The 14220-nt window shown below is 41.5% G+C and overlaps 1 protein-coding gene across 6 annotated transcripts in view; it reads left to right on the forward strand.

Moving 5' to 3' along the window:
- The window catches only part of SPAST (spastin), a 64040-nt gene extending 61162 nt beyond the window's left edge, over window positions 1–2878 (forward strand). For all 6 annotated transcript variants that reach the window (XM_054987632.1, XM_054987648.1, XM_054987664.1 and 3 more), the window contains one exon: window positions 1661–2878. In XM_054987632.1, coding sequence (XP_054843607.1) covers window positions 1661–1783 — 123 coding nt within the window. In that variant the 3' untranslated portion in view covers window positions 1784–2878. The remainder of the gene's footprint in view (window positions 1–1660) is intronic.
- Window positions 2879–14220: the final 11342 nt, after the last annotated feature.

A 14220-nucleotide genomic window follows, 5' to 3' on the forward strand; every position in this document is an offset into this window, starting at 1 on the left:
TAGTAACAAGGGTAAAGTGGATTAAGTAAGCGCCACTCCTAGGAATGAATGAGAGTGATCAGGAATAACATAAATTGAAGTGTGGATAGGTTCCTTGCCCCTGAGGAAGTAATTGACGAAAGCTGAGACATGCAAGCTGGCTCCAGTTTGGGCAGGGCACGGACGGGCTTGGAATCCTTCCTCCATCCACACAGCTTTCTAGAGAGAGAATAAACAGACTTACTTAATCCACTTTACCCTTGTTACTGCTTACCTGCTTTGTTGCATCTTCCGTGGAGCTTCTTCTTGACTGAGTTAGAAGAGATTTTAAAGACAGTTTCTCTGAAGATATAAATTTGTAGTCGGTTGTATAGATTGTATTTTTGTAAGTCACATGAGTTATCAGCTGTTTGTATTTGTGAATGGATGCTATTTATTCCTGTGTATATATATGTCTATTTTTCTATGTAATTTTGATGAAATTATATGTATTCTGGTTTCCAAATATATAGCACTCTGTATAAGCACCTAATCACTTTAAGAGTAAATGTAAAAATTGCATACTTAGAGGTTGATTCATTGTGTACTCTTGATCTTTTTTTCTGAGGATTTGCTTGCATTTTTCAGGAGAGCCTTTGTTGTGTTGCTAACTTTCTGAAAGTCAGCAGTCTCTTTTCTATGTGTTATAAAACTTTGTACTGAAAACAGTTTAGGATGTATAGCCGCGTAAGTCAACATGTTCAGCACTAGGTTAGGGTCTAAAATTCAGTAGGGGATTTAGAATTTTGAAGTCTTCTGCCAAAACAAGAAGTATTAGACTGTTTGATCAAAGCCTGGTTAGTTTAGGTAGTGACCAGCTCATCTCTGCCACTAACATGGGGCACAAAAACTGCGGCAATTTCCAAAACAGAGAACCAGCAGGGCTCCAGGTTACTGGCAGAGATGAGCTGGTCTATATCTAAACTAACCAGATACTTGCACCTTCATAGCCCATTTGGAAAACAAGGACAACTTTAGAGTTCCATATTTATCTGGCAACTGGGCTTTTAGGTTGACTTAGCAGTTAAGATGCTCTTTGCAGATTGTCCAAGTTTCTTAGTGCCAAACAAGAGTTTGTTGTTACTTTAAGCAGTTGTTTGTACCATCTGTGACATCTAATTCACAAACCACTTTAAGTAGCACTGCTTCTTATGACCCTCTGATCATGGAGACAGCTATGTGGGGAGGATATCCTTCCTGGTGGGAGGCAGAAGGAACAAGAAACAGACAAACCAGGTTTAGGTACCCAGAGACTGTTGCAGAATCCATGGTTTATTGTAACATCTGAAGCCTTATTATGTGTAAGAAATTGATTTGGACATCTGTAGTTTTTAATAAAACATTCAGTTTCAAACACAGATGTGACCACAACAAGTTTAAATGTGTTCAACATGCAAGCCAACAAATCATAGTAGTGAAAAATAGTGTAATTCACATATACAGCACTATCTAGTGAAACAAGAAAACACTGCTAATAAAATCTATTTTGTCATTGTTCCTATCCTACTTGACTTTTGCTGTTTTTTCTCATTCTACTTTGTATTTTAAAGTTTCATAGCTGAGTAAGTTATAGCTGAATAATATATAGCTGAATAATATATATATATAGGCAGTTAATGTAAAATGCTTTCTTTGCTTTTAGATGAGGAACATCAGATTGTCAGACTTCACTGAATCTTTGAAGAAAATAAAGCGTAGCCTCAGCCCTCAAACCCTGGAAGCTTACATTCGCTGGAACAAGGATTTCGGAGACACTACAGTCTGATACATCGCTTTATCAAAATGAAGGGAAAATGATGCCAGCAAGGGACATCTGATATAAACTACTGCTGGAATGCAACCAGAGTTTACAGGACCTTACAGATTCCTAAGTATCTGCACTGAAATGAGACTGATTTTAAAGGGGAAAGCAAAAGGAAATGTTGATCAGATCTCTTAGCTTTTAACATTTGAATTTATACGCAAGGCACTGTAAGTGAGCACAATAACGATGCTGTGGGGAGGAAACTAGTAATTGAGTCATGGTAGGAAATGTAATTGGTGTATTTTGTTGCTGACAAATATTTTAATGGCATTATTTGTTGGGGGGAAAATTATTTGCTCATGACTTCTGATTTCCTTTGTTAGCTACTAATTATAAAGGTCAATCCATTTTCTTGACCTGTATATATTTACAGCGTGCCAAATTAAAATATGCTTGATACATCAGGAAGAACAGTATTGGGCATAGCATTATTTTTAAAAGTCTGCAATATAACAGAGCTGATGTGTTGCTTTTTGTTCTAATGGAACCTTACACTCTATAGAATTTAGAAAGCAAGATGTGAAAGCAGGACAGTAATGACCAGTAAAACCAGTTGCTGATCTTAAATCATTCTTTTCCTGCAATATTTCTCTAAATTGTAAAGTTTCCATGTAGTATGCTTACTACTTGTTCTGGTATTGTGTACTTGCAGCCCAAGAAATAAGTGTAAATGGTATTGATTGTCAAAAGAACTGCTTGATACTAGTTTCAAAGTTAGTGACTGAATGCCAGAGAAGTTTACCCTCTGGTAATTTTTTAATCTATTCAAGTGATCATAGCTATGGTTACTTGTTTAATTATGTCAGTCTTTTATACCTTTCATTTTGTAGACTATATTCTGCAAGAGACTCAACTGACTTTTTAAAAGTGCAGTAAATAAATTTTCTTGTAAATAAATTAATTTTTATGGTATGAATGATATGTAAATCCATGGCCTTTTAAGACTAAAGGAGAGGCATATTTGCTGCTTTGTGGTATAACTGTTGGTGTTTACAAAATTGATGTTTTGTTCACTTACTCAGTTGCTATGATTAAAACACCACCAAGTAAAAACAGGATGACTGTTCCATTTTTCATCACTTCTTAACTTGATGGGGGTGAGTTGCTGGGAGGTCAGTAGAAAATAAGAACATTGGGGAAATTCTGTTAGTGTTTGTCTTCTGAGTGTTTGTCTTCTGAGTATTTTTTAAAAATTGTGACTTCCAGTGAGAAGTAAGATTTATTTTGACGTTATTGAATGAAAATGGGACAGTCAGAATTCCTTTTGCTCTCTACAGTTTGAATATAAAATTACTGATCATGAACTGATGAGCTTTTTAGCACTTCTTTAGTGACTTGTCCAGCAAGAATGACACTATAAGTGCAAAGCCACAGGCACAACTCTCAATTGTACTAAAATATATAGTTATTGCTAAAAGCTAACAAGATTTGCTAGAGCACAGCAACTGAATTAAAATACAAAATAACTTCTCATCAATAGGTTGATTGTGCATGACAGGTGTACCATATCAATACCTGAACCCCACTTCTTCTGAGAGTTTGAAAAAGAAGCTGGATTCATGCTGGATATCTTCGATGCCCCCCTCTAAATAATTTTTTACCTACTTTGCATCAAAATGCCTTCAGCATTAGTGCCCTATTTGGGTCAAAATGTATTGTGTATTGGTTAAGGGCCACTGATCTCTTCTGATGCATAACTAGACTATTTCTAAGACTACGCTTTCTCCCGTGGTCCTGGGAGTGGGGCAGTCAGTCATGACTCGTGGGTAGCTCCTCCTCCTATCCAGCAGGGTCGGACAAACGTGCAGTCCTAGGGGGAGGGGCTTCCCTCTGCTCTCCAGTTTTTTCCGGCCCTGCTTGTGCAGGGAGATGGACAACTTTGCTCTGAAGAGCAAAATCGACCCTAGGGAAAGCATTCTTAGGAAGGCGCAGGCTCGCAGGGGAAAGGAAGGACTTGTTCCTCCACCCCCCCCCCCACCATCGGAAGGAGCCGCGGGAAAGCGGAGCTGGTTTGCGAGCGGCAGAACCGACGATCCCTTGGCAGAAGGGACCCGGTTCTGCAGGGGCAGCGGCAAAGCTCAGGGGAAGCCCCGGGAACCGCGGAAAAGAAGATGTCTGCTTTTGGCGCCTAAAACGGCAATTGGCGTGGCCGCGGCTGCAGCAGAACGCAGCGGCAGCGGCAGGAAACAAGCGGCGGGGCCCCAATTCACGCCGAAACGGCTGAGAAAGGTAGGAAATATCGTTTGGGGGGGGAGCATGTGTACATGCCAGCTGGAATACAACGGGGGGGGGGGCTTGGAAGCAGACCTCTGGGGGTTGCTAAGCTCTGTTATTAAACCCCTGCACTTTGTGCTTTCACTTTCCCAGGCAAGAAATTTTTGGCGGGAATGGCGGCGGATGCAAATGCGTCCCAGGGCAAGAACGTAGAAGCAACCCTTAGTGATATGGAGTCCCCTGGCTCACCATTGTCACCACAATTAGCCCACGGGGGGAACATGGGCACAGACCCTGATCTCTCTGGCCACGAAGCCAAGGCTAATATTCTGGCTTGGATCAGATCAGAGATTAAAAAAGGACTGGAGGGGGCGATGAAAGATCTCAGGAAGCAGACTATAACCCCCAGTACTGAGAAAGATGGGAAAGCCCTTGCAGAGAGAAAGAGACAGGCAAAACCATCAGCACTCCCTAAACCAAAAAGGTAAAAAGCAGAAAGTTGGTTAAGGGGTGACTCCAGCATATCAGAAGAGTCTCCTTCGGGATCAGACTGCCAGGGGCAATCCTCAGGGAGTGAAGAGGGAGAACTCTCAGATGAAGAGGAGGAGGAAATGGGCCATTTGCAGACCAGGCTTTTTCCCCAAGAGGTTTACAATAAGCTGTTGACTAAGGTGCTAAGGACTCTGGAGATCACTCAGACTCATACAGAGTCTCAGGATTCAGAACAGTCTTATCCACAGGGCTTGGAAAGGGCACTCCTGAAGATGGGGCCCAAGCAATCTGGGGTGCCCCTTCCAGCTGCTTTCCATAGCATTCTTAAGGCAGAATGGGATAATCCTGCTAAGCCTAAAGCGTATCAGTCTGTATTTAATAAATTTTACTCCCTAACGTCTGACTCAGCAAAGCAGGTTAGGTTGCCTATTGTGGATGATCCGGTTTCCATCCTTGCTACCTCATCAATCCTGCCTATGGATGCAGAGGGAGTACCAAAGGACCCTTTGGACAAAAAGATAGAACAAGCTCTCCGCAGAAATTATGAAGCATCATCGGCAGCACTAAGAGCATTGGCTACGGGTTCTCTTTTCGCCAGAGCAGCATACACCTGGACCTCAGACCTGGCTGCAGCAGGGAGTGAGGTTCCCAAGGAGATTAAAAATGAAGCAAAAAAGATAGCTCTTGCGTCAGCCTTTGCAGCAGATGCCACATTAGATTCCTTTCAGATGTCCTCCAGGGCCATGGGCTATAATGTTGCCGCCCGACGTAACACCTGGCTCAGGAATTGGGACGTGGATCCCCAGGCACATAGCAGAGTGGCAGCGATTCCCTTTTCCGGGAGTAAGCTCTTTGGAGATGCCTTGGGCAGGTATCTAGTAGAAGACACAGAAAAGAAAAAGGTCCTACCCTCCAGGAAGAGGGATGTAAAATACAAAGGGAGACAGTCCTTTCGGGATAACAAAAGAAACAGACCGGGACATGACAGGCCCTTCAGGAACCGATGGCAAGCCAGACAGAGGAGTGAACATTGTTTCTTCAACTTCAGAAAATCGGCCCTTCAAACAAAGGGCCAAAAGAAGGGTAATCAAGCATGACTATATGCTGATGGATACACAGATTGGAGGACGATTACAACATTTCTCCGATCAATGGTACCTAACGATCTCAGACAAATGGGTGCTGGACATAGTATCCAAGGGCTATTCCTTGGAGTTCGACAGACTCCCTTGGCACCGCTTCATTCAATTGACACGGGATCCCAGGCAACAAAAACACTGCAAAATACAGGAAGCCGTTCAACATCTCCTGAGGATAAAGGCCATAGAACTGGTTCCAACGAGACAACAGAGGCAGGGCGTGTATTCAGTGTTTTTCATTGTTCCGAAGAAGAACGGGGACGTACGGGCCATTTTGGACCTCAAATGGTTGAATCGCCATGTGAAGTCTCGCAGGTTCAAGATGGAGACAATGAAGTCCACCGTACAGGTTAGTAGAGAAAGAGGGAACTTTATGGCTTCCATAGATCTCTCGGAGGCCTATTTGCACATTCCCATAAGAGAATCTCACAGAAAGTATCTGCATTTTGCTTACAACGGACAACACTTTCAGTACAGAGCCCTGCCTTTCGGTCTCAAGTCGTCACCCAGAGTATTCACCAAGGTCCTGGTGACCCTAGTAGCCTTTCTCAGGACCCAAGGGATAGCCCTGTCTCCATACCTCGACGATATCCTGATAAAAGCTCCATCCCTACAGTCAGCTCAACGGGCAGTAGAGACAACGATACATTGCCTGGAGAGACACGGATTTGTCATCAACAGGCAGAAAAGCACTCTGACACCGACGCAGGAGATCACCCACTTGGGAGTGGTAGTGAACACGATCAAGGACAGAGCCTTTGTCTCCTCGGAGAGGCGGCAGAAGGTCATAGGGATGATTCAGGAAGTGCAGGAAAGACGACAAGTGGATGTGATGACGTTAGCAAAGTTACTGGGGATGATGGTATCCTGCCAGGAGACGCTCCAATGATCCAGATTCCACACTGAGACCATACTTAAGGTTTATAATACACAAACGGGACAAGATGGTAGAGGTCCCGGACTCCTTGTCCGAGGAAATGGAATGGTGGACAGATCCAGTCAGATTCGTGAAAGGCATTCCTCTCAGAGAACCAAAGAGGATAGTGCTGACCACGGATGCGAGTCTGCTGGGATGGGGAGCACACATGCAAGGCAAAGCGACCCAAGATTCCTGGAGTCAAGCGGAAAAGTGCCTCAATATAAACCTGCTAGAGTTAAGAGCCATAAAGAATGGCTTAAGGGAGCTGCAGAGTTGGCTGAGAGGACGTCATGTTCTGGTTCAAACTGACAACATGACGGCAAAGGCTTATGTAAACAAACAAGGCGGCACCAGATTCAAGGCATTAAACACAGAGGCGAGGGAAATTCTCCTTTGGGCAGAGATGAACCTAGAGTCTCTAAAGGCAGTGCATGTGGCAGGTCAACAGAATCATCTGGCAGGCTGGCTGAGCAGGAACCTGATAGACCAAGCCGAATGGAGGCTAAATCCTCAAGTTTTCACTCGAATATGCGAGAGATTTGGAAATCTGGAGGTAGACCTATTTGCGAAGGCTCGGAACGCTCAGCTTCCAAGGTTCTTCTCAAGACAGGCAGAACAACAAGCGGAGGGAATAGACTCACTGAATGCGGACTGGCTGATAGGTCTTCTATACGCCTTTCCACCACTGAGGATCATACACAGGGTGGTTCAGAAAGTGGTGGAACAACAGGCGGAAGTGATCCTAGTCGCTCCCTTCTGGCCCAGGAGGCCATGGTTTCAGGAGTTGTGGAGACTATCGCAGGTGGAACCGTGGAGAGGATCTACTAACTCAAGAAGGCGTGTGTCACCCAAATCCGGGAACACTAAGACTGGCAGCTTGGAGGTTGAGCGCAGCCAACTGAAGGACTTAGGATATGATGACACTGTCATTTCTACAATGTTGGCTTCAGGGAAAGGTTCAACGAATAGGAGTTATAACAACACGTGGCAAGTGTTCCAGTCGTGGTGTGCAGAACGGGATATAGTCCCGGTGATGGCATCAATCAGGCAAATCTTATTGTTCTTGCAAGATGGTCTGGACAAAGGTCTCAGCACCAGCACGTTAAAGAGACAAGTGGCAGCGTTGTCGGCAGTGAAGGGTTCCAAGAGAGGGACATCGCTCACGAAACATGCACATGTTAAGAGATTTCTGAAGGGGCTTACGTTGCTGAATCCCCCACAAGTTCATAGGTTTCCAACGTGGAACCTTAATTTAGTGCTTACGGCTCTTACGAAGGAACCATTTGAACCTATGGCGACATGTTATTCCCACCCTGAGTATTACTGCTAGGTATATATCCCACGAGTCATGACTGACTGCCCCACTCCCAGGACCACGGGAGAATGGAAGATTCTGTCACTTACCGTGAAGCTTCTTTCTCTGTGGTCCGGGAGTGGGGCAGTCCAATCCCACCCTAAGTTTTTAGAATAGCATTATCTTGTAGTTGTAGGAATATTTAGAATGTTCACCTGTTCTACCGAGGTTGTGAAGGGGAAAGACAAATTAAAGGTTGTGTTTTTGAAGTTATTTCTTGTTTGTGTTACCTTTCTTTGGATGTCTGTTGGTGTAAGTTCAATTACTGACAGGCAAAGAGTCTGGAGGGGTATTCCGGGCTTGAAAACGAACTGGAGAGCAGGGGAAGCCCCTCCCCCTAGGATCGCACGTTTGTCCGACCCTGCTGGATAGGAGGAGGAGCTACCCACAAGTCATGACTGACTGCCCCACTCCCGGACCACAGAGAAAGAAGCTTCACGGTAAGTGACAGAATCTTCCATTTTCTGTGAAACAAAATCAAGGCTTTTTTCAGTGTCTGAAAACAGAAATATTGTGCTGGGTCCCTATTAACCTCCTCAAGTTATATTAATAACTGCCTGTCTGAATAAAAGAATTACCCATATTGATAAATACTATGAGCCATTGGATAGACTAGAGATGGAAGTATTTAGGGGCATATGTTTGACCTCTTACTATGGGGAAAGCCAGTGTTGCCAGGGCAGACGTTGCATTTAAAACGGCAATAAATATTCTATCTTATTTAAAATTTTACCAAATCTGCCAAAACATCCCCTCAGAAATCACAAAGTTTACTTAAGATATGAGTAACTGAAGAAAATGTTTACATTCTCATCTTCCTGATGCAGCTGAATCTTGAGGGAAAGACAAAAGGAAGTGATTTAGTAGAAATCTTATTTCAGAAGCTCAAACTCAGTTCAGGTTTTGAAATCCTTGTCACTGAGATTAGCTGTAAACAATGGCTGCAGTCTTTTGCTTTAAATTTGCTCATTTCAGTGGGAAAAAGCAATCTTAACTGGGCTCAAGATTGCAGCTAGGATAACTGCATGACTAGCTTTAGGAGACACTCCCATAGGAAGGCAACAGAATGGAAATTTGTGGCTAAATACATTGCCCTTTGAAGGCAGTATCTAAGAAATATGAGAAACTATTTTTGTACTGTTCAAACCAACAGTACTAAAATCTAGGTAGAAATACTTGATAAAGGAATGGTATTGCAACATTCTTTGGAAAGACTTCATCATAATTACTTGAACAGATGTAATTCTGTGTCTTCTTTTTGCGGTCATGTTTTATGATCAGTAGTAGCAGCTGTGACTATTTTATGTTTCAGTGTGTCCCCAAAGCCTTCAAATGCATTTAGTTTTTATTCTTTGGCCAAGGAAAACAAGACTTGTATGAGCTATCTTTCACCCTCATCTTTTGCAAGTTTTTATGATGAATTGTTCAGTAACCACAATTCTTAACATTCCCCAAAAGTAACAGTGGGAGGGGAATAAAACTGTGTGTCATATGTTGGCTAAATCATGCTTTTATTTCTGTGGCTGTCACTAAATGCAAATTCCCCTTCATGCCATAAGTTAGTAATATGATTATTTTTCCTTTTGTTTCAAGCCAGAAGCTGCGCACATAGGATCTGGCTTTTGTAAAATACCATTCCAGTTCTACTGACATCTTCCTGACAAATGTGTATTGTCTTACTACTGGCTCAGAAGGTATTCAAAAAAACAAAAGAGATACCCTTCTGTGGTATACAATGATTCACAGTATTCTATGAGGATTTTTTTTTTTTAAAAGTGCAAAGTGTTAAGTACAATAAATAACAATTAATTATAATAAACAGCAATATCAAAAATACATATAAGTAAATCTCTTAGATGAATGACAGCCAAGATACTGCCAGGAGTATTTATTATCCCCTGAGGAAGCTCTGTGAAATGGGCCACCCGCTAGCAGCCTGTTGGGGCCACTTGGAGTGTTACAGCTTCTTCTGGACCTAGGATGACCTATAAAATAAGAAAATCACGCAATTGTTATTAGGACGCACTTATATGAAATAATTAGCTCAGTTCCAGGCTACAGTATTGATTATCTGCAATTCAAGAACTTTGTTATATTGTGTTTCTACCTAGGAATTTACATTGTGAATAGAATTATATTTATTGTCATTTAATGTGTTATCTTAGCCATCATTCATCTAAGAGATTTACTTACGTGTATTTTTGATATTGCTATTTATTAGAATTAATCATTGTTATTTATTGTACTTAGCACTTTGCACCATTGCACTTTTAAAAAAGAAATTTTCCTCATAGAATATTGTGAGTCATTATATACCACGGGACGGTATCTATTTTGTATTTTTGGCATTTGAACTGTGGTAGCTTCTCCTGTTCTGTCAATAGGCATTCAGCCATTAATGGGAATGTGGCAATAACTTTCTTCTGTTCAAGGCAGAGACTGAATGTTTGTTAATTGATCAGTAATTCTACATATTGCACTGTCTACACAACCATTCAGGAGACTTGTTCATTACAGTACTGGGGTCTTAAGAGAAAGCTAAAAAAAATTTCTTTTAAGAAACTGTGTGATTTATCTACAACTGGATAAAATATTTCTTTATGTTGTTCTGGCCTACTCCCTGAAACACTGCCTGGCAGCTATCTCTTTTTATTTGAAGTACTTTTATAGAAAGTATCATCTAGGAAGACCTTGAGATACTGATGGTGGTTTCTGAATTTAAAATCAAAGGTGCTGCCAAATCTGGATTTCATATTGACAGAATTCTTAACTATGGAGAGGCAATTTTGTATTGTTTACTCAAGAGTTATCAGATGTTCTTTCATAAACTTGTTCAAGTTATAGACATTGCTAATTGTATCAAGATATTAAAAATGGCAAAATAAAATGTGAAAGACAAACATTCAGATTTTTTTCCTTGATATATCTCAAGTTGTCTTCTTGTCTTTATTCCATTACTTGGTCCAAACTTGCCTTTTGAACCTATTGCCTCTTATAACCTTTGCTGTTAATATTTCTAATGTGACATGGGAATCTTTTTGTAGAATATTTCCATCTGGATTCTCAGACAAGATTAAAAGTCTTAACTCTACTGTAAGTTCTGATAAAATAAAATGTCCTGAAATAAGCTTTTTTTTAACCTTGGTTTTGTTAGATTCTAAATAAAACAGTAAAAACAATAATTGGAGTGACTACTTTAATACTGAAGGTATTACTTATACTTGGGAAAGTAATAGCAAACAACCCTGTAACAAAAAGTCTGCCAAGAAAACGTCACGATACAACATCCCCCCATGGGTCAGTAATGACTCGGTGCTTGCACAGGGGACTACCTTCACTTTTTTACTTTAATACTAGTATTTTAGTTCTGGAAACAACAATCAAGCTCTGTCACATGATATGGATCAGGTTTTTTTTTTTTAGTCTATCGAATTAAACTAGTCAGGGTGCAGAATCTTGCTACCTCAGCAGTGATTTCTCAGTGTGCTAAAATGGGTAAAATCGTTAAAATCTTAATTAAAATTTCTAGAGGAAGTAATAATGTTCTGTCTGATTACACTAGCCAAAGCACAGAACCTTGCGGCCTTAGCAGTAATTTCTTTGCAGGAATCAGTTAGGAGGGCAGAATAAGACTGACTTGGTCTGCCTGGGTGGGCAGCAATAACTGGTGAGATATACTTTGTACGAATCTCCTGATAAAACTTACAGTATAGAAGGACATGCTCTATTGTCTCTACCTGTCCGGATTGACAGGGGCAGGGCGATTTGCATATGGAATATGAGCGTATCTCCCCTCCAAGACAGAAGATGGGAGAGCATTAAAACGTGCTAAGGTGAAAGCTCTGCGGTATTTTGGAAACTCCAATGAAAAGAGATAGCTAGGTGGAGTAAAATTTTGTTTGCTGTTCCCCACCAATGGGACATTTAAGACCCGTGCTCTATCTACTTGGAGAGAAGTGTCCCATAGTCTCTGTTTAATAATTATTCTGGCTCCTTGATGGCCAAGGTGCATCAGCGCTGTGCTAGAGAAGCCCAGTAGTGACAATTTGCGTTCTATTGTTGAGATCCAGCTTGAACGGAAACTGTCTAGGAAAATTAGAGGAGTTAATCCTGAAGGGGAAAATTTTATCTTGAGCCATAGACAGATGGCATGGAACCATGCCTGGGTTTCCAATGTTACTAATCTCCTTTTAGTAACGTGCTCAAGGGTCAGGCTTTTTCCTGGTACTATGTGGCCCTGAGGAAAGGAATGGGACATAAGAATGATACTCTGGGGTATAAAAAACCAAAGTAAGCTTTTATTTTTATAAGAAGCATATCAGTTTCACATTATTTCTAAAACTTGATGGTTTCAAAAGAGTTCTCAATTCTCAGACCTTCTCCCAGGCTTCACACATAAATTGCCTGCTTTTGATACTAATTTCTCTCTCAATTACAAGACCACTCTCAGTCTAAAACTGCATCCACTCTGCCTACACTCAGTCATCAACCAATCACATCATTCACTCATCCCTCTTTCACCCCCACACTTCATGTATACCACACCAAGCATTTAAAGACACATACTGTACACACATTTACTTAAAATCATTACACATTCTTTTACTTTATAATCTGCCTTTCTCATTGGGACTCAAAGCTGATCACAAGTATGATAAAGACTATTCAATCAGCCAATGTAGATTACAAAACGTTACATTTTAATCTAATAGCAAAGATTCCTTGTAAAACAAAATGTGGGGCCGGGACTGAAAAACTGTGAGGATAAAAAATACAAGCAACAACTGTCTAAGTAATATAAGAAAACTATCCCTGATAGAAGTCACCTTCTTGCTGATCCGTTATACCATAGTTCCGCTTCTAGAAGAATGTCCTCCTGAAGTTACTTTTTTACACATTTTATGAAATGGCCTTAGGCAAGCAGATCCACATGGGAACCACCAAAGAGAATTCTATTAGTGGCTATTGATTCATGACAGGACTCACACATACCCTTCCCACATCGATGGCACAGAATGCTGCAAAACCAGGGTGCTGACTGGAATCCTGGGGACCGTGTCACTTCAACTTGGCCCATTTACTCTGCCTTCTCATTTGTTTGGGGGAAAATTCAAGGTGCTGGTGCTGGTATTTTTAGCCCTATATAATTTGGGACCAACGTACCTGAAAGACTAGCTATTCCCTTATAAACCTACCCAACTGGTTATGTTCAGAGGACCTGCTTCAGGTGCCCCCCACCTTCTGAGATTAAGCAAGGGACAACATGGAAGATGGCCTTTCTGGCAGTGACCCCCAAACTCTGAAACTCTCACCCCAAAGAGATTTACCTGTCCCCTTCTGTTGCATCTTCTGCTGTATTTATTTTAAACTCTGCTTTTAAATTGTTTTAATTATGCATTTGTGTGCTGGTTTTAATGGTTTCTAAATTGAGATTTTAATCTGTATGTTTTTATTTCTTAGCCATCTTGGTGGCCCTATTGGGGCAGAAGGACAGGGTAAAAATCTTTGTAATAAATACAATAAATAAACTTCTCCCTTTTCCTTTTACACTGAGATTTACATTTGAAAGGCTCATAGTGTGATTTACATCAAGCTTTGAACCCCCCACCAAGGTTTGCCAGCCTCCAGGTAGTGGCTGGAGAGCTCCTGGAATTGCAACTGGTCTCCAGGCCACAGAGATCAGTTCACCTGGAGAAAATGGCTACTTTGGGGGGGGGACTCTATGGAATTATGCCACGCCAAGGTCTTTTCCCTCCCCAAACCCCACTTTCTCCTGGTTTCACCCCCCCCTCCAGATCTCCAGGAATTTCCCAACTTGGAGCTGGCAACCCTACCCCCACCTCACTACCATTTTTCATCACATACCTTTCCGACAAAGTGGGTTGTGACTCACAAACGCTGATACTGAAATAAATGTTTGTCTTTAAGATGCAAGTGGATTTTTGCTTTATTTTGTCACACAAAACTACAGCCACTACACCATTGCAATTACCTTCAATATCTTCCGTAGCCTGTTCTTGCTATCTCAACCACTTGTTTCTCTCATCTCACCCTTCTTTCTTCAGCTCCACCACTCTTAGCAAACGAAAAGGCCTCCAACGTCTACAAATTATTCCACCTCCTATCCCTTGCTACCCTTTATATCACTCCAATTGGTATGGGAACTGGATAATTTAAACAGAGCGGAACAAGAAGAAAATACATCTTTAATTTCCTCTCTTACCTGTAAATCCTTATTTAGATGTAGCAGGAGGAAGCAGAAAAGCTGAAACCCACAGAA

The sequence above is a fragment of the Eublepharis macularius genome, chromosome 1, assembly GCF_028583425.1.
Source record: "Eublepharis macularius isolate TG4126 chromosome 1, MPM_Emac_v1.0, whole genome shotgun sequence".
Classification (NCBI taxonomy): domain Eukaryota; kingdom Metazoa; phylum Chordata; class Lepidosauria; order Squamata; family Eublepharidae; genus Eublepharis; species Eublepharis macularius.